This window comes from Pomacea canaliculata, linkage group LG10 (genome assembly GCF_003073045.1).
Source record: "Pomacea canaliculata isolate SZHN2017 linkage group LG10, ASM307304v1, whole genome shotgun sequence".
Classification (NCBI taxonomy): domain Eukaryota; kingdom Metazoa; phylum Mollusca; class Gastropoda; order Architaenioglossa; family Ampullariidae; genus Pomacea; species Pomacea canaliculata.
In genome coordinates, this window is record NC_037599.1 from 17300112 (window position 1) to 17324110 (window position 23999).

At 35.5% G+C, this 23999-nt stretch overlaps 1 protein-coding gene across 1 annotated transcript; it reads right to left on the reverse strand.

Annotated features, from left to right (window-relative positions):
- Positions 1-1504: 1504 nt before the first annotated feature.
- On the reverse strand, positions 1505-23541 carry LOC112573756 (F-BAR domain only protein 2-like). The gene is given in 29 exon segments (XM_025254344.1): positions 1505-2461; positions 3167-3369; positions 3789-3924; positions 4163-4318; positions 4518-4717; positions 5554-5590; positions 5910-6084; positions 6424-6608; positions 8309-8341; positions 8855-8922; positions 9613-9746; positions 10180-10230; positions 10422-10485; positions 10713-10731; positions 10912-10952; positions 10955-10992; positions 14506-14589; positions 16587-16607; positions 17069-17188; positions 18414-18510; positions 18817-18915; positions 19152-19231; positions 19928-19952; positions 20606-20686; positions 20979-21050; positions 21696-21837; positions 22314-22388; positions 22642-22733; positions 23451-23541. Coding segments are annotated over 29 exon segments (2841 nt in total). The 5' UTR covers positions 23481-23541; the 3' UTR covers positions 1505-2178.
- Between the last annotated feature and the right edge of the window lie 458 nt (positions 23542-23999).

Consider the following 23999-nt stretch of genomic DNA (forward strand, 5'->3'; position numbering starts at 1 on the left):
CAACCATGTGATATAATGTTCATGTTTGCTAATTATCACATATGATACAACACTACCCTAAAACTCAAAAAGAATAGTTTTAAAGACTGGCTGAAACTTTAACCTACCCACTCGCTGTATTATATTTATAGTACACTAAATGAAATTTTCCTTCTTCTGTCAGTGATCAACAAGAAGATAATGGTTTCAAAGCACAAAGTTCAGTGGGTATAAAGGGATTAAAGATTTAAGCTGATCTATGGGGGTAGAAGGGAAAGATAGGTGATAGAGCAGAGGAAAGGAAAATTAAAAATATGACCGATAAGTTCCTCATTTTGTCCTATTAAGTTACACATAAATAACAGCACATGAATGAAATGGTCACTTTTTGTTTTCTCTTTCTCTTCTACCCATCATTCATTGTTATTAAGTTTTTATTAAGACACTTGCCTGCTGTGACTTTGAAATAAAAGTATACAGATGACAACATACCAAACTGATTCTTCTGTCTCTGCAGCATTACTTTTGATGACATGAGGCTGCATGAAGATGGGGAATTTAAATGTCACAACTGCTGGAAAGTCACTGACTACTGCAAAGCATTGTGCTACTGTTTATTTCACTTCTCATGTCAAGTGACAGAAAATGAAAAATATTATAGCTGAGATGAAAATGAAATGTCTGAGTCTATCATTAAAAGCAGCACAAGATGCTGACAAAAAAAAACCCAACAAAAAACACTTGAAGCAAGGTGAGTACAAATTACAACACCTTCTCTTTTCAAAAAGTCTCTACAGCATAGCTACAAGACTTGATTGATGGGATCACATCACAGTTAATTGCAGTCTTCTGTTTAGAAGATCTCAAATATGGTGACTCCTGATGGATTGACCACTGCTGTCCTTGTTGAGGAGGAGGAACAACCAGCAGCTGTAGAGGAAGCCTGCCTTTTCTTATTCAGAACCACAAGCCCCTAGTTGCAGTGCCAACTAGAGCTCCTGTTTTGCCTGAACTGCTCTGCTTCTTGTTTGCTTAGTTGTCAATAACCTTCCCTACAGGTTAGTTGTGGATTGCATAGACGCATCAGTCTGCTGTTACACACTGAATCTGATCTACAGTCTTATACATATCATTAGCTCAAGTGGTCGGTCTGGGTCTGCAAATTATCCTGCAACCAATATACCTTTATGTACTAAACTTTGTGGGAGTAGTTATTATTTGGTTTAATTAATATACCTTTACCTTCACTGATAATGTTTAACCCTCAATGTTGTTATAGCAGATTTTAATGTTCTAATGCACTGTCTGAGTAGTTGGCAGTTTGCAATGTCAAAAAGCAACTGCCAAAGGGAAGGTATTGTTGTCAACTTTTCCTAAATTCTGAACTGCAAAGTTTATTCATGATCTGCAGTGCTTTGTTGAGTTGTTTCTACATACTGTCATGTGAACTTCACAAAAAAAGGGCATCCTTGATGTAAAAACAATTTATTAAATTTCTTTTGCCAAAAAAAAAAAAAAAAAAAAAAAAGTGAATAAGAGTAAACCTTTGAACAATGAAGGAGTTAGAGCTGCTAACACCCTATAAAACTGATAATCCACATTAAACTTTCGACTAAGTTTTAATACATTAGCTGTTCTAATGGATTTTTGCATGTTTTATGATAATATATGATAAAACAGACGAACATGTTCATATATTTGATGCACTCATAATCTACCTTTTTTTTGTTTCTGGGATATGAGATTTGGCTATAAGTTTATTTTCAAATTCAAGTCTAAAAAACAATTGTCCAATATAATGGGAAAAAATAAGTGTATATAAGTGGAATTGCACAGATCAAACCCATGCTGTTCAGGGATCAAATGTAACAGGTTTTATGTGGGATTTTTTTTCAGGTCTTTTCACTTGAACACAAATTTACTTAAGTGACCCTTCATGCATTTTAAAATGTATTTAAAAAATAAACCCAGATGCTCTAAACTCATGTGTAAATCATGTTTATTTTTTAACTATTTTGATGCTGATTTTGCTAAAGTTTAAGTGCACCTGGTAGGCAAATCTTGGAGAGGGACAGGGTGATATAAAGCAACTGAGTTAAACACATATTGTCACCAGTTTTTTTTTAATAGTGTTGTTCATTAATATCTTTTAAGCAGCTTCTTATCATAACGACCGAGAAGTTATTACAAATCTTGATCTTATGAATGGAAGATATAAATACAACTAAGAAGAACTTGGTCACTTAGCTCACCTGTTGCAAAGCGCTTCTTAATAAGCGACATCCTGTAGCCTGTGCCTACTAACTCAAAGTCCACCCCTGAAAGTGTGGCACCCTCTGCAGCAAATTGCAAGGCTGTGGTGGTTGGTTTTGCTGGGCCATCTTTGATGTCAAACTTGGCACGAATGCAGCCCTGTGACTCTTGTTCACTGACATCTGATATGTCGTTCAGTTTCCACATGGCACGTTTTGTGTCAGCATCCCTTCAGTCAAAAGCAGCAAAAAGAGGTGACTGTTACAGCTCCTTACCACATCACAATTATAAACAATAGGTCTTGGTAACAATGGAGAAAGGGAAGACAGAAACACTAAACTCTTTGATACCAGAAAAGCATAATTTACATAGATGTTACAATCACATATAATTACATACTTTTCTGGCAAGACATCATCTTTCAAGCTGTTTTTGCTACCTGTTTAGCATTTGTTTTGTGTCTTTTTTTTGTGGGGGCGGGGGGAGGTTACAATTTTGAATGGTATGGTATCACAATCTGGTAGATGCTTGTGCATCTTGAAGGATAGGGAAGGGAAACTAAACAGGGTTTTAGGCACAATTTTGTTTAGCTTGATGTTTTTTCCTGTGCAATAATCGATTGTATTTTCATGAAAAATGAATGACAGAATAAATGAATACGGTATTTGTGGAACAACAGTGCCTTCTAAGTTATTTGAAAGAACAGAGTGGATGTTGTTAGAAGAAAAACTGAATAAACAATAAATAAACACATCAAAAATATATAAAATAAAAATTATTTTGCTATTTTGTGAAGGATTAGTCAGCCACAAAAATAATCTAGAATATATTTCTAATTTTCCCTCATGCCATCCATGGCAATTTGATGCCACATCAATCATAATTTGAAAACTGTCTAGAATATGCATAGTAATCAAAAGATGTCAGAATTTACCAATTCGCTGATGGCAGGCTATGCATTTTTAACACCTCAGCATCAAGTCCAACTGCGACAGTGACATTCTTCAGCGTGGCAGCAACTGACATAGCTGAGGCATTGTAGCGGTAGTCCATGCGAAAATCCGTTGTGTTTTCTTCACACTTCCAGTACACTACCAGTGGCAGTGGGGTGCTATCAACACCTGCCTTGGCTTTTATCTTCACAAGAGTAAAAAGAGAAAAAAATAGAGATCATTTCCAAACCAATGTCTTTATACTGATGGTTAATGCATGACAATGAGTAGAATAATAAAGCTGCTAGAAGTGAGTAGCCATAAAGTATTATATATTTGCATGGACAAATGTGATTGTAAATCAATGAAACTGTGCCAGTGTTTAAAGATGGCTAAGGTAGAAGTAGGATATCCAACACTAAGCATGAGACATTGCTTTCTTCTTTAAGGCAAAAGTATCTAGGTTAAGATCTCTCAGCTTTCGGTTTTGGTTCTAAGCTTCCTCTGTGATATCTAGACCTTCAGTCCATGCTATGATCCTCAAAAACCAGTGGAAATTTTTTTTTCTTAACTACGTGTCACAAAGTCTTATTTGCTCAAGAGTCATAGCAAGACTATATGCACCTGGTATTTAAGGATGTCAACATTGAAATAGGAGGCTGTCTTATTCTGTTCTCCCTGATGTCGTAGATGCTCTATGAGTGACAACATGTCAAATGTGAATGTCAACGTGTCAACACCTGTGTTTTGACTGCTGTCCCTGAAAAAATGACCAGAAGAAAAGCAACACTGCATTTAGGTTTAGCTGGAATTAAACCCTGGGCTGAAGAAATAAAAGAGGCAAGAACTCATATGTGTTGATATTTGACAGGGTAAAAACACTGATGTGTTTCAAATTTCACAACAATGTGAAACATAGTTATGACTTAAGGCTCACAAAAAGTGCAGCTGCTATTAGAAAGCATTTTGTAAAAGAAATAAGAATATGGCGAACATACTTAGATAACAGACTGCTATTGGGAATCAAGTTTTCAAGGTGACCATTGCTTCGTATACGAAAAGATAAAGAGGGTGGTGATGGGTTGTCTGTGAAGACCTTGACAACACCTGCTGGAAATGACATCATCAGGTTGCCTGACATCCGTACAACACACCTGAGAAAATATGAAAACAGTATGACTGACATGTCTGTAATAAAAATTAAAATGAAAAGGCCTCATATCTATCGTTTTGTGCAATGTAAAAATATCACACTTAAACACAGAAAACAAAAGGAAAATTTCTATTGTAATAAATAAATTAAAAACTTGTAGTCTTTGCTGTCAAAGAAAAAAAAAACTTATTAAAACTTACTTTGTGGCATCATGACCCTTGAAGAAGGCATTGACTGTTTCTGTGAAGGCTATAGCAAGGGGAATAGTGTCAGACATGCCGATGGTGAGTGGACTGGGGCCTCGTGAAGATCCTACTGGCATTGAGGTAGTGTTGAATGTGACTGGTCCACTACTGTCACTGCGAACTAAGCTTGCAGGTCCATTCTGAACTTTCAGAGGCTGCAATGCAACATTAAAAATATTACCAGTATGTCTTACTGTCTGCCATGCTTATTTTTTATGATAGGAAGCATTTTACTTGGACGCCATTCATGGATCAAAATACATTTTCCTACTTCTTCGGACAAGAAATAATTATTTGGAGTATCTTGCTGCTAGGGAAAACATTTCACTGAAAGCAAGTCAGTTGTCAACTGCAATATTACAAAAAAACCTTGTTAAAAACCCTTGACATTTTGAATTTACTCTTGAGATAATAAGAATTAAATTATTGACCAAGTGATAGTATATGAGGACATCGATGGTCACTAATTCTTCGACAAATACCGATCACACACTCATACTTGCAGACGCTACTGTTCACACTGTTGGTTATACCCACCCGTAAATTTCCTCCATATACACATGGATGTACATGCACACTACTCTTTCTCACATGCTCTCTCTTTCACAGTCCCCTTCTAGTACCGACATTGCACACATTGACTAACATGACTCAGTATTATTACTAATCAATAATTCTCTTAAACAATGTAGAAGATTTAGTTGATAAAGGCTCACACGCTTATCTGATCTGCTTTTCTGACTACATTTTTAATGTGGAGGTGCCCAAAAATAAAAGGACAGAAAGAAATTCTACACCCTTGCTGCTGTAATGTACATGCTGATATTTGCCTCGACAAGGAACTTTACCCAAACTGGCACAAAACAACTTTCAGTGTGTGAGTGAAATGCAGTTTATCATTAAATATATGGTATTTCTAATAGGGGTAGTGTCAAGTATTCCACCTGCCCCCACCTCCCCCCAAAAAAACAACCCCAACGCACAAGTTTACTGAGCTCTGAATTTGATGCAGCATTCTTGAAAGTGCCCTATCATAATAATGGCAAAAATCACACTGGTTCATTCAAGTAAAAATAAACAATCTATTTTCTTTCTTGTTATAGTCAAGTTTTAGTCAAGTCACTATCTCACCATGACCCCTCTATGCCGCAGTCTGGAATATTCCAATATTTGGTAGCTAGTATGTTTTAGATGAAATCAGTCTGTTTGCTTCAGTTTGTCTGGAGTTGTATTTTGGGTCTGTTGTAGACAGCATCAAGGTGGGATGGCTAACCAGCTACTGGAATCTTGGCTTTGCTATGCAGGTGTCGTGAATGTACATACATGAAATGACAGCTGGAGACAAACCTGTGGGAGAATTGCCCTTGAGCGTGACGGAGGCCTGGCCGGGAGAGCAGCAGGAAAGGATATGCTGCCACTGGTAGTTGGGGAGTTGAGCTGGCTAGTAGGTGTGGATTTGTACTTGATCTGCCCCCTATACTGCTGCCACTCTCATTGCTTGGGCTTAGCAAGTCAGTCAGGTCTGTGGAGAATATTTTCTTCTCAATTAAAGCACTGTTTTATTTCTATAAGAAAAACATCTCAGGACGACTTTCTATCACGATGACCATAAATCAACACAATTGTCCTCTTTCAAGACTGACCGACTCTTTCTTAATGTCAAGACAATCTGACTACAGATTTACAACAAGAGCCAAAGCAGAGAATAACATGATATAAATTCACATTAGTGCAATAAAGTATAAACAATAACTGACTAAAATAAAATGAAAAAAAAAAAAAAAAGATGAAGGAGGAAGAGTTTGGAAGCAACTCCCAAAGCACTCCCAGCACCATTAGCACAGACAGACAATGTACTTACTGGATGGGGATGATGTCGGAAAAGAGGACCTTGAGGTCTGTGGGCCTGCAGAGGCAAGGTTCCAGTTAATCTCAGTCTTGGGGGAGATGGGAGATGGCAGGGTGTACGAGGTGCCTGTTGGTGTGGAAGCACTGGAGGAAGTACCAAAAAAGTCAAGGTTGAGGAGATCTTGACTTGGTTTACCACTGGAATAAAGAAGCAAAAATAAGGGTGTCAGCTTGCCTGATCAAATTCTTTGTGAAGCAATAATTTTTTGGTTTTTCTTGCTGTCATGTATCATTCTCAAGAACATGGATTATAATCTGATACAACTGATTATAATGAGGATGATTAATCTTTCTGTGCTTTTCTGCGAGTAACGAGGAAATTAAAATAAATTCACTGTTAATGCTTTGTATGACTGCAAAAGTCTACACTGAGCTGTGCTGGTACATGTAGGGGGGTTGACAAAGGAACTGAGGAACTAAAGTATGGAACTTCATATGATGAGCAAACGAAGCAAATGATAAATTAAAATCTTTGATCAGGAAATAAAATGAGAACATTTAAACATACAATGATAGCAAATTACACCTACTCAATGATCAGTCTCAAAATAAGTGGTGATATTTGCAGTCTTATATATTTCTTGTGGTTAAAGGAAGCAAGTAAAACTGAAAATATACAACTCAACTGGTTTAAAAATTCATTTTCAAATTATTTTAAAGTAAAAAATATGATCAAATAACTGTGTCTCTGAAGGACAAATGGCTTTCAAATAGCACACAATTCATGTACATGTCAAGATGCCAAACTAAAGCTTTAGACAAAACACAGGTTAAAGCCAAAACATTTGAAGACAGGATAAATAAATAAGGTATGGGGTGAAAGTACAAACTGATGCTAAAATTCACAAGCAAACACACAAAGCTAGCATGTGTGTGTACTTACATGCATGCGCATACATGTGCGCAGGTAAAGTAAATAGTATAAATTGTTTTAATCATGTTTGGAGCAGAGAAAACAATGTAAGATGGTGTTTTTGAATCCCTCATGATTTTCTGAACAATTGACTTTTCCTGGATTTTGTTAGTGTATGAAGAAATGTATGATAATGTAATACTGCAAGGAAACATATAAGTGTGCATACAGAAAAATCCGTATATGATGAGGCAGAATTTGCTACAAACATGGAATTATTCTACTTTGCATAAGCTTAGACAAACTGTTATTTCTGCCATTAGATAAAGCAAGCCACATATATTAACATCATGACAAAGTATGGGATGAGCTGTGAGTGCATGTGGGTCTGGTTGGTGTTGATATATGATGGGATATGAATGTGTGTTGGTCAGTATACATGTAATTAACCTATAGCAGTTCAAGCTTGAGATTGTCTTTTGGGCAAATAAAGTTGTATAGTACTGATTTGTACAGTTTTTACACAGATTCCATGACTGTAGTGCTGGACATCACATGTGTGGTTCATCTTCATGTGGTTAAGGATAGACATGGTTGTGCTAGTGTCATGAAGCTGGCCCAGGCACAGTAGTAAATACAACTGTCAGATCATTTGACTCGAAATTAACTCTGGCTTGCATGCACAAAATGCTTTTCCCACAAATATCAAAACAAGGTTTCACCACGATTTTATCTTAGTGTTCATACAAATTTCACCACCATATGATAAGACAACAAAGGTCAACTCTGAAAGATGAAACAAACTAAACTGCAAAACTAAAACAAGTCATTCTTACTTCCAAAACAAAAAATATTTGCATATATACATATACAAATACTTGTTAGAGCAGCCAAAAAATATATATATGAAAACAGTTGTTTTACATGACAAATGAAAAACTTAGTTGTAAATATATGCAAAATGCTCAAAGAGACTGGAACTGACCGAGTACGATTCCGGCCTAGAGTACAATATTTCCTGTGAAATGAGTAAATGCATGAAAATGATTTTGAAAATGTTTCTTTGTTTGAACAAGCAAGCAGTTGCATACTTTTCTCCCTACACCAAAAACAAGAAAAGCTCTCAAAATGGTTTAATGAAATGAGATGAAGATGTAAATCATTCTCTGACTCTGAGAGAAACAAAAGAAGAGGGTGAGTTTTTAAGAAATAAGAAAATAAGAAAGAAAATAAGAAAGAAAATAAGAAATAAGGTAAAGATAGAATAGAATTAAATCTAATACTGATACTAAGAACATATATGTACACAAGCACACACACATTTGTACCCTCTAACTCATTTTTTCATTCAATCATTGCCTGAAGAAAGATGGAAGAGAAAGATCAAAATAATGGTTGCTAAAGATTCTTTGCTGAAACATCTATATGCATCCTTCTAAGGGAGACCTTGGATAAAATAAAAATGCATAAAGAACATAAAACCATGTGTTGCACAAGTATTAAAAATCCTAAAAAGGTACAAGGTACTCACTCAAGTGTGTCTGACTCTGACTGTGACCTCTTCATCTTCTTGTCAATTGGGGTCTGACTTCGCTTTCTCTGTAAAAAATAAAATCTAAATAAATTTCAATCTTTTAAATTTGTTCCCAGACATTTTTTGAAAGCAGAAAGAATGTTAAGACCAATCTTGGTTTTCTCTTCTAAAATTTTTAGAAAGACATGCTTGTGAAGAAGATCAACAAGCAAGACTTTCAGAAAAAATTCTGAAGATGATCTAAACATTTGCCAATAGAAATTTTTTAATTGTTGATGTTATTTAGCAATGATTTTAGGAATACAACTACAATGTCTAAAGGTAAAGGATAAAAACTGTCTTGTCTTGGAAAATCTTGACAAATCTTAAGTTCAACCAAATATGTTTAGCTTTTTTCTGATAACATAAAAAACCCAAATAAGACACAGTGCTTGGTTGTCTCAAAGTGTTAGAGAAATGAGCATAATTCAGTGGTAAATATATTACAAATGCAAAGGAGAAGATATGCCATGAATCCTAGTGCTGCTTTTTAAATTAAACTAAGTTTGTGTACCTAGGCATGCAAGTCAGTTCCACAATCTCCTCGCATGGTTTGATAGTTCTCTGCATTGAGACTGTAGTCACCCAAAGGATCGAAATGTGCTGACAAATAACTACTGCATTTTATATTTCAAATTCTGGGAAAGGACAGATATGAAAGAATAAAATCTTGCTGGAAACTAAACAAACATAAGAAAATGTGATGATCAACCAACCACTGCAGAGGGAGATAATCTAAGCCCCTCAAAGGAGGCACGGATGTCTTCAATGGTGCCTGTTGTAGAACTATTGTTTGTTGGACTCAGTGGTCGAATTTCCACTTTTATTTTTCTTCTGCTTTCTTCACCATCTGGAATTTTTATGAAACAAGAAGGCACTGTTATATAGACTTTTCAAGACCAAATGGAACATTAAATGATTGATTCTCAAACTTCCGCCTGGTCTTTTGAAAGAAAATGTATGAGCAGATTATATACATGAAACACTACAAGTTTTAACTAACAGTTTCTGACAGAATGTTTGTTAAGTTGAATGCTATTTCTTGTCACAAGACAAATTTAAATTTTATCCCCATGATGATCAATTTCTGACCTATCATAAAGGCACTTAAAATAAATATGTATAGTTCAGAGATGGCTGACCAGGTAATATTTCCAAAGGAACTGTTACATGAAGCACTATTCTGGTTTTTTTCTCTTTGAAAAACTACACCTGCCATGCAGTGCAGATGTTGTGAAAGCTTAACATTTCACATGCAAGAATAAAAATATATATAAAAATACCTGAATCAGTGTCGCTATCACTGGAGTACCAGCTATTTTTATCTCCATTATCTGTGAAGAAGTCAAGAATCTCTGAATACTGACATTAACTGTGAATCAAATTCTTGCAGTACGTTTTATCATAATTTTTCTGCCTCTTTTCTTACACTTGCATTTCAAAGTTTTTTCTATGTCTAGTTACATGTGAAACTTAATTTAATCCAGTCTAAATTCTTGATTAAGATTTAAAACATGAAGGATACTATCCATAGGATTATCTGGACGAATGCGGTATCCTTCTTCATCTACTTCTGCTTCAGGGCCATCCTGTTGCACAAAACAGTCATCACCTTTAAAACTGAAAATCAGCTGTTCAGTTCTGTAGGTGAATATGTGACTAACATTATGCAGCTACAATCTCTTAACAAACACGGTGGTTGATGGATACCATGGTGGTAGATTTTTTTTGTCATTATGTTTACCTGAGTTGAGATGAGAATGCATCATAATCTCAGTGATTGAAAAAATAGAAATAATAAAAAAAAGTTACTCACCCCTTGACTTTCAGCATCCCTGTAAAAAATGTCATGAAAAGATTTCTGTAACTATTCGTTTAATGTCTGCTGCACTTAAAAAAAAAAAAAATAATAAAATTTATGAAGATCTTAACAATGTCAAAAGTACAACAGCATGCCGTTGGCATGTCATTAGAATGGATATTAAGTGAATCAAATGTTCTCTACCACAACTTACACAGATTCACTGTCTTTGTCATCTTTGTCTTCTTTTTCTTTAGCTTCTTCTCTTTCTTCTTATTTTTGTTCTTCAAGAACCCTAACAGAAAGAACATTACTTCCTTTCAGCAACTGAGTCAATCTGTCAGTTATAACACAAAGAATAAAGAAGAAAATTTATAATGTGATTGCACTTGGAGAAGCTGGGGTTGGGGCCCCTGAGGCTATACCATTTTGTCAACAGGCAGAACACTTCTAGTATCATTACAGAACTTTAAAAAAATATTTTATACTTTACTATAAGCAGTCTTGTCTCATTATAGCTGTTGTAGACTGAAAGCAAAGCCTCATTTAAATCCAAACATTGACAAAGAGTTTTCACTTTAACTATGTGATAACTGAATTACTTTCTGCTAACCTGAGATATTTAGTTGTAGCTATTGCTCTAAACAAAAATTTTAAATTAAAAAAAAACTTGCACTAGAAATGTAATTTTTCTTCCCTTATAGTTCAAATGACAATCAAGATAATGAACATACAAAGTCACGTACATTACTAATGTTAAAGAAAGGGAAAAAACAAAAGAGGAAAAAAACTTTAAAAAATCCAAACAAACCAAAATGGTGCTTTTGCCTATGAATGCTACCATTAAATGGCTGCAAGAGCTGTTATGATAAGCATACATGCTACACTTCATGTCTTTATCACACCTCTCACAACATATGTGGTTGGAAAAGGCAAGATTTCTTACCAAAATGCATACCATTTGCAAACTGGAAGAGCTATACATTTTTACTTTAGACATCAGCTTTCAAAAATGGAAAAGCACAGCAGTAGCACACGGATGATACACATTTTATTAGATATCTACCCACCCACCTGCTATTTACTTCTCTAATGAATGATTGATAATTTCAGCAATAACTGTTCACAGAAAGTTGACAGAAAACTAGGAAATGGTAAAAATGATCAAGCTGCTAGTTCTGATCTTGAAATAATCCTGTTTCTTTATGCCACTTATTTTTATTCCACCTCTCTTAACCGGTCTGCAACATACAACTTTGAACTAAGGCTTATAATCTAGCCAAGAAATATACTATCTTTAACAGCAACGAAACAACAATTGGTCAACAGGATTCTTATAAGCTTCAGGATCCCTAAAGCTTAGAAATAAAAACTCACTTCAATAACAGCCCATCATCAATATAATCAACTGGTTGATATTTTTTCAATTTCAAGCAAGACCACTCTTTACATGATTTTGCTTCAAAACAGACAAGAGGTTTTGGACAACTTTGACTCTAGGATGTTCTTTTAGGTCATTAATCTCAAAGGTTTGTTTTCTTAAAATAAAAATATAGAAATTTGTGAGACTTTAAAATTTACTGTTATCTTAGAAGCAAAAACATTAAGACTTGTTGCAAATGCTAGATGACTGACCTAAATAAAACGTACTTGACCAGTTTTAGTGCAGCAACAAAAAAATTCTGCTTAAACTGCAATCCTGCCTCTGTGTGTGCATGCATGTGCACTTACACATATGCATATAAATACATGTTATATATATAAACGTGCATAAAGCAAACACATTAAGTTTTTTATAGTCAAACATCAAATCTATAATCTTGTAGCTATAAAATTTACAGGAATATAAAAATGCTACAATTATATATATATTTGCAAAAATTGCAGCACAATACAGGTAATGCAAATAATGCAGATCTAAAACAGTACATGGCAAAAAAGCATTTAGGGAGGGTGAGAACAACAAAAGCACTGCAGATGTTAGAATGCAAAATACATCTACTGATCTAAATAGCTAAGAATTGTTTTTGGCTGGCAAATTATTAAGTTAATCCATTTTCAAGATAACTTCAAGGAAACATCACATATGTCAAGCTTTTCATAATCTACACAGAATAATCTCTACATGCAGTTTCTCTTGTTGCTGTAACTATGCATGCCCAAATGATTGATTACTGGTACAGAAGCAAGGGCATCAGAAAGTTAGCAAAGCTATAAAACTTCGTGAGATTTTAGATGAAGAACTCAAAAGAGCATGCAGTGGACTCTAATGTCAATGATGGCAAGCCTAGTCCCTTTAGATTGCAATTTATGAAGTGCAGACCTATTTATGTTTGAAATTATGGCTAAACACAATCACAACTACCACTTTCCCCACTATATTGGAAAACCGCCACAATGGCATAAAATAATGGTCATCTGGAATTAAAATGTTAAATGTTTATTTCAAAAACGTGAAACTGGAAATATGTACACGTAGATGGTGCTAATGATCTGATGATTAATAACAAATTCACAAAGTAATTAAAGTATGATAAAGGTCACTCTTGCCTTTTTGATTTTATAAAAATATTTTTTATTCTAATGCATGCATGTTGATAAGCTGAGAGAGGAGGGATTGGGCAGAACGGCTGCCTAGGAAAAAAAATCTGATTACTAAAATTCTTTTAACCTAACTATTCTGAGAAAGAGAGAGACTGCCTTATAGGCCCAGATAAAACCAGGAAAAAGATATTGCCTTCACCACTACCTAAAAAAAGCCAGTCACTTAAATTATTTTACCACATATACATTAATGAGGAAAAATTTATATCATGTATATTATGCATAAAACAACATATAAGTCTGAAAGAAGAACAATTCAAACCAGAATTGTATCACTTAGGCAGATGAAGAAGGCAAAAAAAAAAAAAAAATTGAGAAATGATTACAAATTTAAGAATGGGTAATATTTAAGTATAAATGAATTGGTTACACAACTGTATATGACAGACTGTCAAGGCCAAACATCTGGCTACAAATACAAAATGCAAGAACCAGAAAACACCAAATCATTATGATTGAATAGTCAAATTTGAATGACTGAACACCAGGCATGCACAAATGGCCCAAATCCAAGCTGAGCTGATCTACTTTCTAGTGCTGGCTCAAAGGCAAAAGCCAAAGCCTAGGTCAGAAATTAAACCTTGGTCTTGTTTTCTACTCAAAGTTTCTTTTTCTTAGTAAAGGATCAGATCATTTCAATACATTTTAAAAAGTGGCAGAAATGCTAGACATATGAGATAAACAATATGTTATTCTTCTTTCCCCTTACGTATGAGTTTCTTTTGTTTCTTTTTGCGTGCTTCTTAATCAACTAGTCCTAGCACAAAGTTACATATCGTGATTCTTTGTTAAAATCTTTTGTTTCAAAATTGGAGACCAAGATTTCATTGCAACCTCCTTAACTGCTAATGATGACATGTTGAATATCCAAATAAAAGAAATCAAAACAACTCAAGGCAGACTGAAACCACAGCAAAGAAGGAAACAAAATAAAAGCAAAATAATAATAATAAAAAAAGCTGCAGCCCATTACAACAGCCCTAAATCAGAAAAAAGACCAATGGATAGAGGTACAAAACGGAACACATGGAAAGATGTCAGTTCCCTTGGTTAAGCAGATGCAAGCAATGCTTAGCATGCAAATACAATGCCCAGTTCTCCCCTTTTATAGTCTAGCAAAGCTTTAGTAACCTGCTGTAACCAAGGGACTAACGACACAAAAATAATCAATGATGCCACTTTAGAAAGAGAGGAGCATGTTTACATGTGCGCGACACGCGTAGCTTCACGCTTCGGCTGAGTGGGCCTGGCTGATCAGACAGAACGGGACTCGGGCTTCCGCTAGAGTCTGAAAGGAAGGCAGGAGTTCTGCTTCATCAGTACGCCAATGACATCACAACCCTGTTGCTACACACCAGCTACCTTTCTAATATCAGGGCTCAACAAATGCTGCAAGCTCAGCTGCACTGACAGTAGTGAGCAGAACAGCAGGTATCTTTCAACTCATGTGGCTTAAAATTTTCAAACACCTTCACCTAGCAACTTTTGTAGTTTATATCCCTTTGTATAGTGCCACAAATACAAATTTGTCGAGCCCCGTCTGAGCTTTCAGAACAGCATCCTCTACCATGCTTTAATGACTTGAAAAATGAATAATGCTTCTTTGATTACACTATGAAATCCACAGCCCTTGGTAATGCAGAAGATTATATAAAGTGGGGGAAAAGGAAGGGAGGGGGTGAGGATACTGCACCTTAGCAAGAGAGCCTCCACACTTGTTAGGCTGAACTTATGTGTTCTTAAACCAAAACTAGGCATGCACCCTGGCAATTTTAAATTAAAACAATCCTACTCTAATGAACATGTTCTATGCTTCAAAAATAAATGAAAAACCCTTGTTCTTTTTTGTTTAAACAGTAGAGTCTGTGTATTACTGTTATTATAATGGGCAAAAGATATGGCTGTGCAAAACTCTTTTCAACTCATTAACTGAATATACTGAGCTGCATCATGCACAGCAAGAACGCTCCAATACAGGTCTGGTGCTGTGTGACTTAAGTCCTTTGCACCAGTTTTAAATTTGCAAAATAATCTACTAAAAACCAGAAAATGAAGGTTTGTCTGAAGGGTGTATTGCAGAATGGAGATAGATGCTACAAACAGTAATTAACATAAGTGATGGCAACACTGGAATTTTATTGAACATAAGACTGCAAAGGTCCTATGGCCTAGTGACCATAGAACTGCATAGAACATGAACTGCAAATGGTTCATTGGATCCAGGTGCCTTTTACTCCATTCCCCGACAAATCAGGATCAGCCATCTCTGCTGGATGGGCAGGAGCAGTTTTCTCCCTTCCCCAACAAATCAGGTAACCATTTCTACTAGGTGGAGAGGAACAATTTTCTTCTTTCCATGGCAAATCAGGTAACCATTTCTGCTGGGTGTGCAGTGACAGCCTTCCAGTCATAACCTTAAATGACACTGCAACATTCTACTCTAAAGCGTACTTACATCAACCTCACCCTATAATAATGATGATAATAAAGATCATGTGTATTGGCCTTTATACCAGCACGTCCAATATCTGCTCTGTGCAAGCTATGTGAAAGAGGAGTGATTTTAAAAACATTTTTTGCCTGATTAAAAATGAAAAATCTTCAGAAAATAGAGCACATGAGTAAAAGATGACGGTCCTGATGAGCAGAAGCTACTCACACTTGTAACCCCCAAAATTAATCTTTCTCTAGACTATAAAAGGCAATTTAAGATTGTATCACTGATGTCTGCATTTTGAATAAGCAATACCTATATGCATGGCGATATCACTATGTTATCTTAACAACTTTCCCTTACCTGTAATTAAACTTGCACAGTAAATACAATAAGAGAGAAGATAAAAAGATTGTTGTAAAATCTTTCAATGAAATCAGATGACTTGTCAGCTACTGTGTTGGCTGTTTGGCAGCATTAAAATGTCTATCTTCTTACACAATAACTGAGTGTACTGCCTAAATAAAAATAAAACAATTGTGTTTTTGTGTATAAGGTGTATTGCAACAGGCACAAGGCTGCATAGTGAAAGTGCAGGCATTTTTTCTTTAACTTTTCAATAAAATGCATTTCCTCAATGGTGCAGTGTCAAGGTCGACAGTGCAAAGATACACAGTAGAAGCAAACATCTGTTAACGTATTAAGCAAAAAGTATAAATAATAAAATAGCACAGTTTTCTGGCATACTTGGGTCCACAAGAATAAGAATACAAAAACTGCAAGTGAAAATGTAAAATATCTCCTGAAATAATTTTCCAATTAAATATGAATATAATATTTGAATTTTTTACCAGCAAAAAACAGGACAGCCTCTGCAAAAGTGAAATAACACACTGAATTTTAATGACCATTCTATATTTATTCTGTACTATGCAATTAATGCACAGGATAAAAAATGTTAGGAAAGGGTGAAAAAAAACAACCAATGGAAGGAAGCAAAGGGGGTGGAGGAAGAAAGAAACAAATGAATAAATAGTAAAGAAATTTTGCAAATGGAGAAAAAGACGAGCAAAGTTAGAATGAGTGGCAGGTAAATACCTACCACAAAGGAATCGCCCTCTCACACCAACGTTATGATCTGAATTGAATCTAACATCACATGACACACAGTAAGTGAAGGAACAGAGAAATCCCCCAAAACTGTTAAAAAGTAAAATGCATATGATATGCTTTCAGCAGCAACCAAGAAGCTCCATGCCAATGTTAAAATGTTCTTAAAAAAAAAAAAAAAAGCCCCAAACCCTGTTACTGCAAACTACTTTGCCACACACACCTTGTTTCTGCTTCTCCGTCAGACTATCACGCTTGTCACTTGTTGCAGGGTCCGGAGACATTGGGCGTGTCACAGGGGTTGACATACTTGACAAGTCTGGCTCCACAAATTCTATGGGGCCTGCATAAAAATAAGTATATGTATCGACATCGTCCAAGTACCTAATTCCTCTACAACAGATTAGTCATTTGGTATACATGTGTAAAACATGTAAAATGCTGACAGAATGAACTGTCATAGAAACCAAGATATGCCTTTATGATAAAACATTTTCAAATATACATCGGTTGGTTGGCTGATTTGGCAGGAAAATGCTTCCATCTATAGGTGATTTTGCATTGAGAGATGTGGAACGAAACTGAATACCTGAAGAAAATCCCGATGGCCAGTCAAAAGACTTTATCCCAAAGGGCAATTAGATGCAGCTCTACATGGAAGCACAATAGCAAAACAGCAGTACCATAACACACATCCGCTCCACCAGACACACTCTTCTACAATCACGGTTCAGGTGTACATATGATCTACATTCATTGAGAAAAAAGAGGCACTGTTGAGCCTTCTTCACGATAGCATGCAAACAGGTATCACAGATATTGTCCCCGAGGCAAGCTCTGAACCCAGGGCCTCTCACTGCGCTGGTAACAAGTGAGTGCTTTAAATGCTATGCTACTGGACACCCCAGTGAACGTTTTTTTAAAAAAGAATCGACTGTAAAGTATGACTACTATTTTTCATTCACAGTCTTTATCTAACTGACCATCAACACCTCCCCTGTTCCTGAACTATGACATTATGCCCCACAGCAAACTTGTGCAATTGCAATAACAAAAAAGAAAAACCCCACAAAGAACAAACTTTCATAGTACAGTGTAATACAAAGAACAACTGGTGATCAGAGGGTGGTTACTCCTTCTTTCCATTATTTGTCATAAAATAATGAACTCAGCAAAATTGAGACAACTTTTCAAAAGAACACAGAATTAGATTAGCACTCAAATTTGTTTTTGTTTAAAAAAAGAGGGGGGGAGCAAGAGAAAGAGACGAACTGCATTTTCTCAATTAGGCCATTGCCTCATCACAAAAGGCTTCAAACCCCCAACCCCCAAAAACCCTCCAATCTCCACACATACATGTGCTACAGCATTATCCTTTTTCACAATGGAGTAATTTTGTACCATTTGAATGAAAAAAATGAAAATTACTCCAAAAGCCAGCTATTACTTTCCTGTGGTTTCATAGCCATATTACAATCAAATAATAAGGTAAATTTAAAAAAAAAACAAATGTTAGTATTATATTTGACAGGAACTAAAAAGACACTGTGAACACCCCTGTGCATTACCTGGTTTTTCTGTACCAGTTCTCTTGGCCTCCATGAATGAAGATATTAGTTTCTGCACGGTCAGCTCATCACAGTTCAGCTTGAACTCTCGATGCACCTGCATAAAAGTTTTTGCCAATAACTGTACTGTAGCAGGTACTCTGGAAACAGGGAAGTTAATACTACTGGTTTCTAAATGCTAGCTTTGTACATCTATGCTAATGCATGGATGTGTATTCCTACCACTTTTTTTTTTTTAACTTTCAATCTTAAAATTAGAACAACAAAAGCATGTTTAAAAGATACCACACTCCTTTTCTTTTATACATGCCCACAGGCATACAACTCATTTAACAAATAAAAGAATATACAGATTCTTCCAAATAATTGTGTTTGTTTATGCAAATAATATAGCACCACATACCTGTCCTAGCAGGGCATGTTCATTCTCCCATGATTTTGCATATGTATCAATGAAATCCTTCATCTGACAGATATGTTCCTCTTCCAGTTCTTGAAAATGCTAAAAAACGTTCAGCATCACAGTTAAAAGCCACAATTAGGTCATTACCAGAAAAGATGCACAACAAAGAAAAGTGGGAAAAAACCCCAGAGAAGTAGGAAGACAGATTGTGAGAAAAAGCATAATCATTTCAAAGTATTTACAGCAGCTAAATACCTTAAAAATGTTATGCTTCTGTTTTCAAACACACCAGTGCCATTACAAAAGAATAAGACACAGCATATTTTGTTACATACCTGGCAAGAATCAGTCATCTTCTTTTCAAAAACGCTTTTCACTGATTCATATTTGTCAATCAAATTTTTGTATTCGTCAACTGAAAGACAAATCAGTGATTTTAAAGACCAAATATATACAGCAAAACTATGGTGAGAAGAAGCAAAGTAAAACAAAGATACCATAATTATTGATGTTTTATTTTGTGTTGTTTGCCCCTGTCAACAAAAAACTGAAACATATATTTAAAAAAATTATCGAGCAAATAACTTTGTTATTGATTTATTTTTACACAAACCAAAAGAGTGAAATATGCCATCAATAAATCAGTGGCATACAAAGGAATTTTGGTGCCTAGGATGAGTGCAGCAAAACATCACCTATTTACCATCAGTTAAAATACTTTTAAAGGAAGAAACAAATAGTAGCTAATTTATAATGATCTCCGGACAAAAAAGTTGCTGTTAAGAAAACATGAAATATAATAACAATAAAGTATTAAAGAGTAGAACCCTGTGTATTTTTAGTCACACTAGTTTTTTGTTTTTTTTAAGAAGTGGGATGCCACCCCATAATCCTCATTACTGCGCCACTAGAATGACCTCTTAGGTATTCAAAACTTTTAAATGTGTCCACAATATTTACAGCCCAAAACACTTTTATTACAGCCATATTTGTGTGGATTTTCTGTTCACTTTATATTTTATTCTAATTTTATTTATCACATTAGACACAAAGATACTGGAATAATCTTTCTGAATATCTGCTAAGAAATGCACAACTTGAAAATACTCACATGCTTTCTTGTATTTAATTTCTGCCTGGAAAAAAAAAAGATAAATATATCCATCACCTACATTCCCAATGCACAAGCTGCACCAATACCAGAATATATACATTCCATCTAAGCATGGTGCACTTCTGTGGAACATCTTTGTGCAAAGTGTGGAGTCTCTACCTTAAGGAAGTCAGCAGTTGCTTTATAATAAACCTAAATCTTCAAACATTCATGACTCTAGAGCAGTGGTTCTTAACCGGGGTTCGATTGAACCCTAGGGGTTTGGTGAGTCGGTCTCAGGGGTTTGGCGAAGCCTCCGCCACGGAAGTCAAGAGACACCCGCAATTCGTGATGACACTAAAGAAGGCTTTGGTCAATTCGTGATGACACTAAAGAAGGGTTCAGTGAATGTGCATATGAAACTTGTGGGTTCGGTACCTCAAAAAAGGTTAAGAACCACTGCTCTAGAGTTATTAAGTCTTAAGAGACAATAGGTGGCTATAAAAAGTAAGAACAAGAGGTTGATACAAGGAGTACACACTCTTATGCCCCTCTGCTCTCAATCTACTTTCAAAAGAAATTTAATGTAAATAAGATTAAATAATTAATATAATCATAATAAAAGATCATCATTGCCAGTCGATGTTTTTCTCTCCTCCCCCACCCACTCAAAGCTCATGCTGTTTTATATCAGACCTTTTCCAATTCTTTTGGTGATGCATTTTCCCTTCTCAATCGCTCCCGCTCAATACATCGTGTATGGTATATCTCTCGTGCCTGAACAAAAAAACACATTTAAAACAAGACTTTTTAAAACAAATCAAACTAAATCTCTCTATGCAATTTTTATTTTAAGTACAAACCTGTAAAAGCCATACCTGCAAACATACGACATTAAAAATAAAATCATAAATATTGACTTTAAATAAACAGAACAGCATAAAGTCATTCTTAGCTATTATTACTATCTTCAACAGTAAACTTAAACTTTAATTATTTATGTAAACAGAGGAAGCAGAAATGCTCAGGACCACCTTGTTAAATATTACCAAAAATATATAAGAACTACCTTATGCAAGGCAACTGTTGTTTGTTGTATTGCTTGAACAACTTCCAAAGTGCCTTGTTCTGTTTCTTTCATCTGAAAATAGGGAATTACATAACAAGCATTTCTCCCACACACAAAAAAAACCACCATAAAAATTCCAAAGAATTATAGTAAAGCTGTTTAAACACAAAACAATAAATAAAAAAATGAGTCCGGTTTAAGGTTCTATGCTCACTCTTCTCCTAAAAAGAGTTGCTCGAGAAAGCATTTTTTTTTTAAAGCAATGGTGCAATGTCCTTGTGAAAACTCAGATGCTGCACAGCTAATGGGTCAGCAGCAATGACTTCCTTTTTTTCATCAAATGTTTGGGGAAAGGTGGTAATGGGGTAAACATCTCTCTAGAGCAGGGGTGGGCAATTAATTTTCCCAAGAGGCCGCATGAGAAACTGGGATGGTTCTAGAGGGCCGGACTAATATAGTTAACTCAGTGTTACCCAATACTGTATACATAGTATATATACTGGCGGGCGGGCCGGTCAGACAGGAGGCGGGCTGGATCCGGCCTGCGGGCCGGCGTTTGCCCAGGTCTGCTCTAGAGCTAAGAACTTGCACTCATTACAAAGAAGATAAATGTTTATGTGTTTTAACTTGAAAATCACAAAACAAGACACATGTTCGTGTTGATAGAAAGCTGTCAAAACTGGAGTCCCTCCCCCCCTCCCCATATCTTGTACTCACAGATTTATGACGCTTGTGCTGTTCATCACTGTAGCGAACCATGTCCTTGATGAGATCTGACCATGTGTGCACCAGTTGCATGTGCAGGCTGGACAGCTTCTCTATAAGAGACCTTAGCACGGCCCAAAATGGTGCAAACGTTCTGCAAGTCAGAGAAAACATGGTTTATGCACTACTTGTCCTTGTAAAGAAGCACAATCAAAATACCTGTATGCAATTCTCAAATTGTGTTTATCATAATCTGTAGCTTAAATGCTGAAACTTCTTTAAAAGAATGCTGGAAAGCACTATGAAAGATTAAAACATCTAAAACAAAACCACAGCACAATGTATTTCCCCATAATATTCAACACCCACCTAGAATCTAACAAAAGATATGCAATGTTTCATATTTTAAAATAGCATACTGAAATGTACTTTGTACAAATTACACACAAAGCACCTTGATGCTCTTATTAAAAAATTATCCCATAAAAATTTCAGACCTTCCCACGACCCCATCATATTCCTTTTGCTTCTGTGCCATGTATGATTTAAAAATCTATAAAAAAAAACCTTGTCATATGTTTCATTCTTTACATATTAAACAGGACCTCTGTTTTTAAAGTTTTCACATACCCAACTACAGCTGTGTTGGAAGTAAGCTTTGCAAGTTTGGCAAGCAATTTGCTGTAAGATTCCTCCACAGCACAGCTAAAAAAATAAAAGGCAACAGAATGATCAAAAGTAAATGAATTTACTTGTGTACTTGGCTAATTAGCTTGGAAACATATAGAGAAGAACTAGTCATGTTTAAGCATGAATATCATGTAATCAAGTCATATTAACACATTCAGATAAAGTTTTTAACATGAGCTTTTAGAGATTTTCACACGCACACACATATGAGCTCTATTATATTCTCCTGTTTACATTTTTTAAATCAATTTACTTTAAATCCATGTACCTTTCCTTTAGGAAATCTATAAGATCCTTGGTGGAAGTCTGGCCATTTTTCATATTAGTGTACACCACGAAGAACCCATTGTTCTTTTCCCCCTGAAGATATACAATAATCACAATTTAGTAACTTTTCATATACTGCTAGTCATAATCATAATCATAATATCACAAGATTTAAAAAATAGATTAGGCTCCTAGCATAAAGATATTCAAGTACTTGGTTTGCTGAAAAACATATAGGATATTCTACATCAATATGAAATTATCTGAGGGATAGGGTGGGGGTGGACAACGATTTGTTTTGTTTGCTTTCCTGACTTACTAAACAAAAAGGAAGTGTTCTGAACTATAAGCTTTTAACAAACATGTACCCGAAGAGTACAAAGGTTTCCTTTAAAACAATTGTTTTTTTCTTCGTATTTGCTTGCCAAAACTCAAACTATTATCAAATCGCACTGAAATCGCGACAACTGTTAGGGAGGTGTGTCCTCTTATTTACACCCCCCACTTCCGGTTTGACTTCAAACTCAGCTCTAAATTGCACCAATGTAATAAATCAACACTCATTAGTAAGGTCCAGCATGAAACTAAGAAAAGTAAATAAATGTGAGGGCATTATAATTTATCTCACCCTACAGTGTGTAAGTTTATCAGTTAAAGACTTCCAGTGTAAAAGTGGAGAGGATCAACACCCTCAGATACAATTACGATGTATTCTTCAGACCACACATAGATTTCCTGCACCTGATTATAGTATACATAAAAACTAGATGAGCTGAATATGACTGGAAGGTAAATTATTCGTTGTCTTACCCAAAAGTTATCAGCAAAAGTTGTCATCATCGAGCAACAACATTTGCCTCTTCCAGAAGATGGCGTTTCTTTGGAAACAATTGCGCATGACAATGAAAAGACAACTCTCTGTGCAGCTGAAGCATCCGGTCAGCTGTGACAACAATCGGTTGAGACGGTTTGAGTGAAAAGCCTGACTGTTATAAATGGAAAAGATTTATGTCTGAAAAGTCCGGGCGTTCGATACGCTTCTAGAATCAAAACTAGGAGGCGCTAAAAGTATTGTAAATATTTGTACAATATTTTACCACTCATACATTACGTCGTTTATAATTTTTTTCCACGTATATTAACAGTCGGATGAATATACAGATGAATTACACGATGCATACAACGAAATCACGCATCGTCGAGAGTATTTTTTAGATATGTTAGCAAATTTCCACAAACATTTTAATTAGTATATGTTAACTTGAACATTGATGGAGAGTAGGTGTCTACCACATGAACACACATTGGCAGATGGTTGCTCTAATATTTTCTTGCCCTATAACGTTATGTTAGTGATTA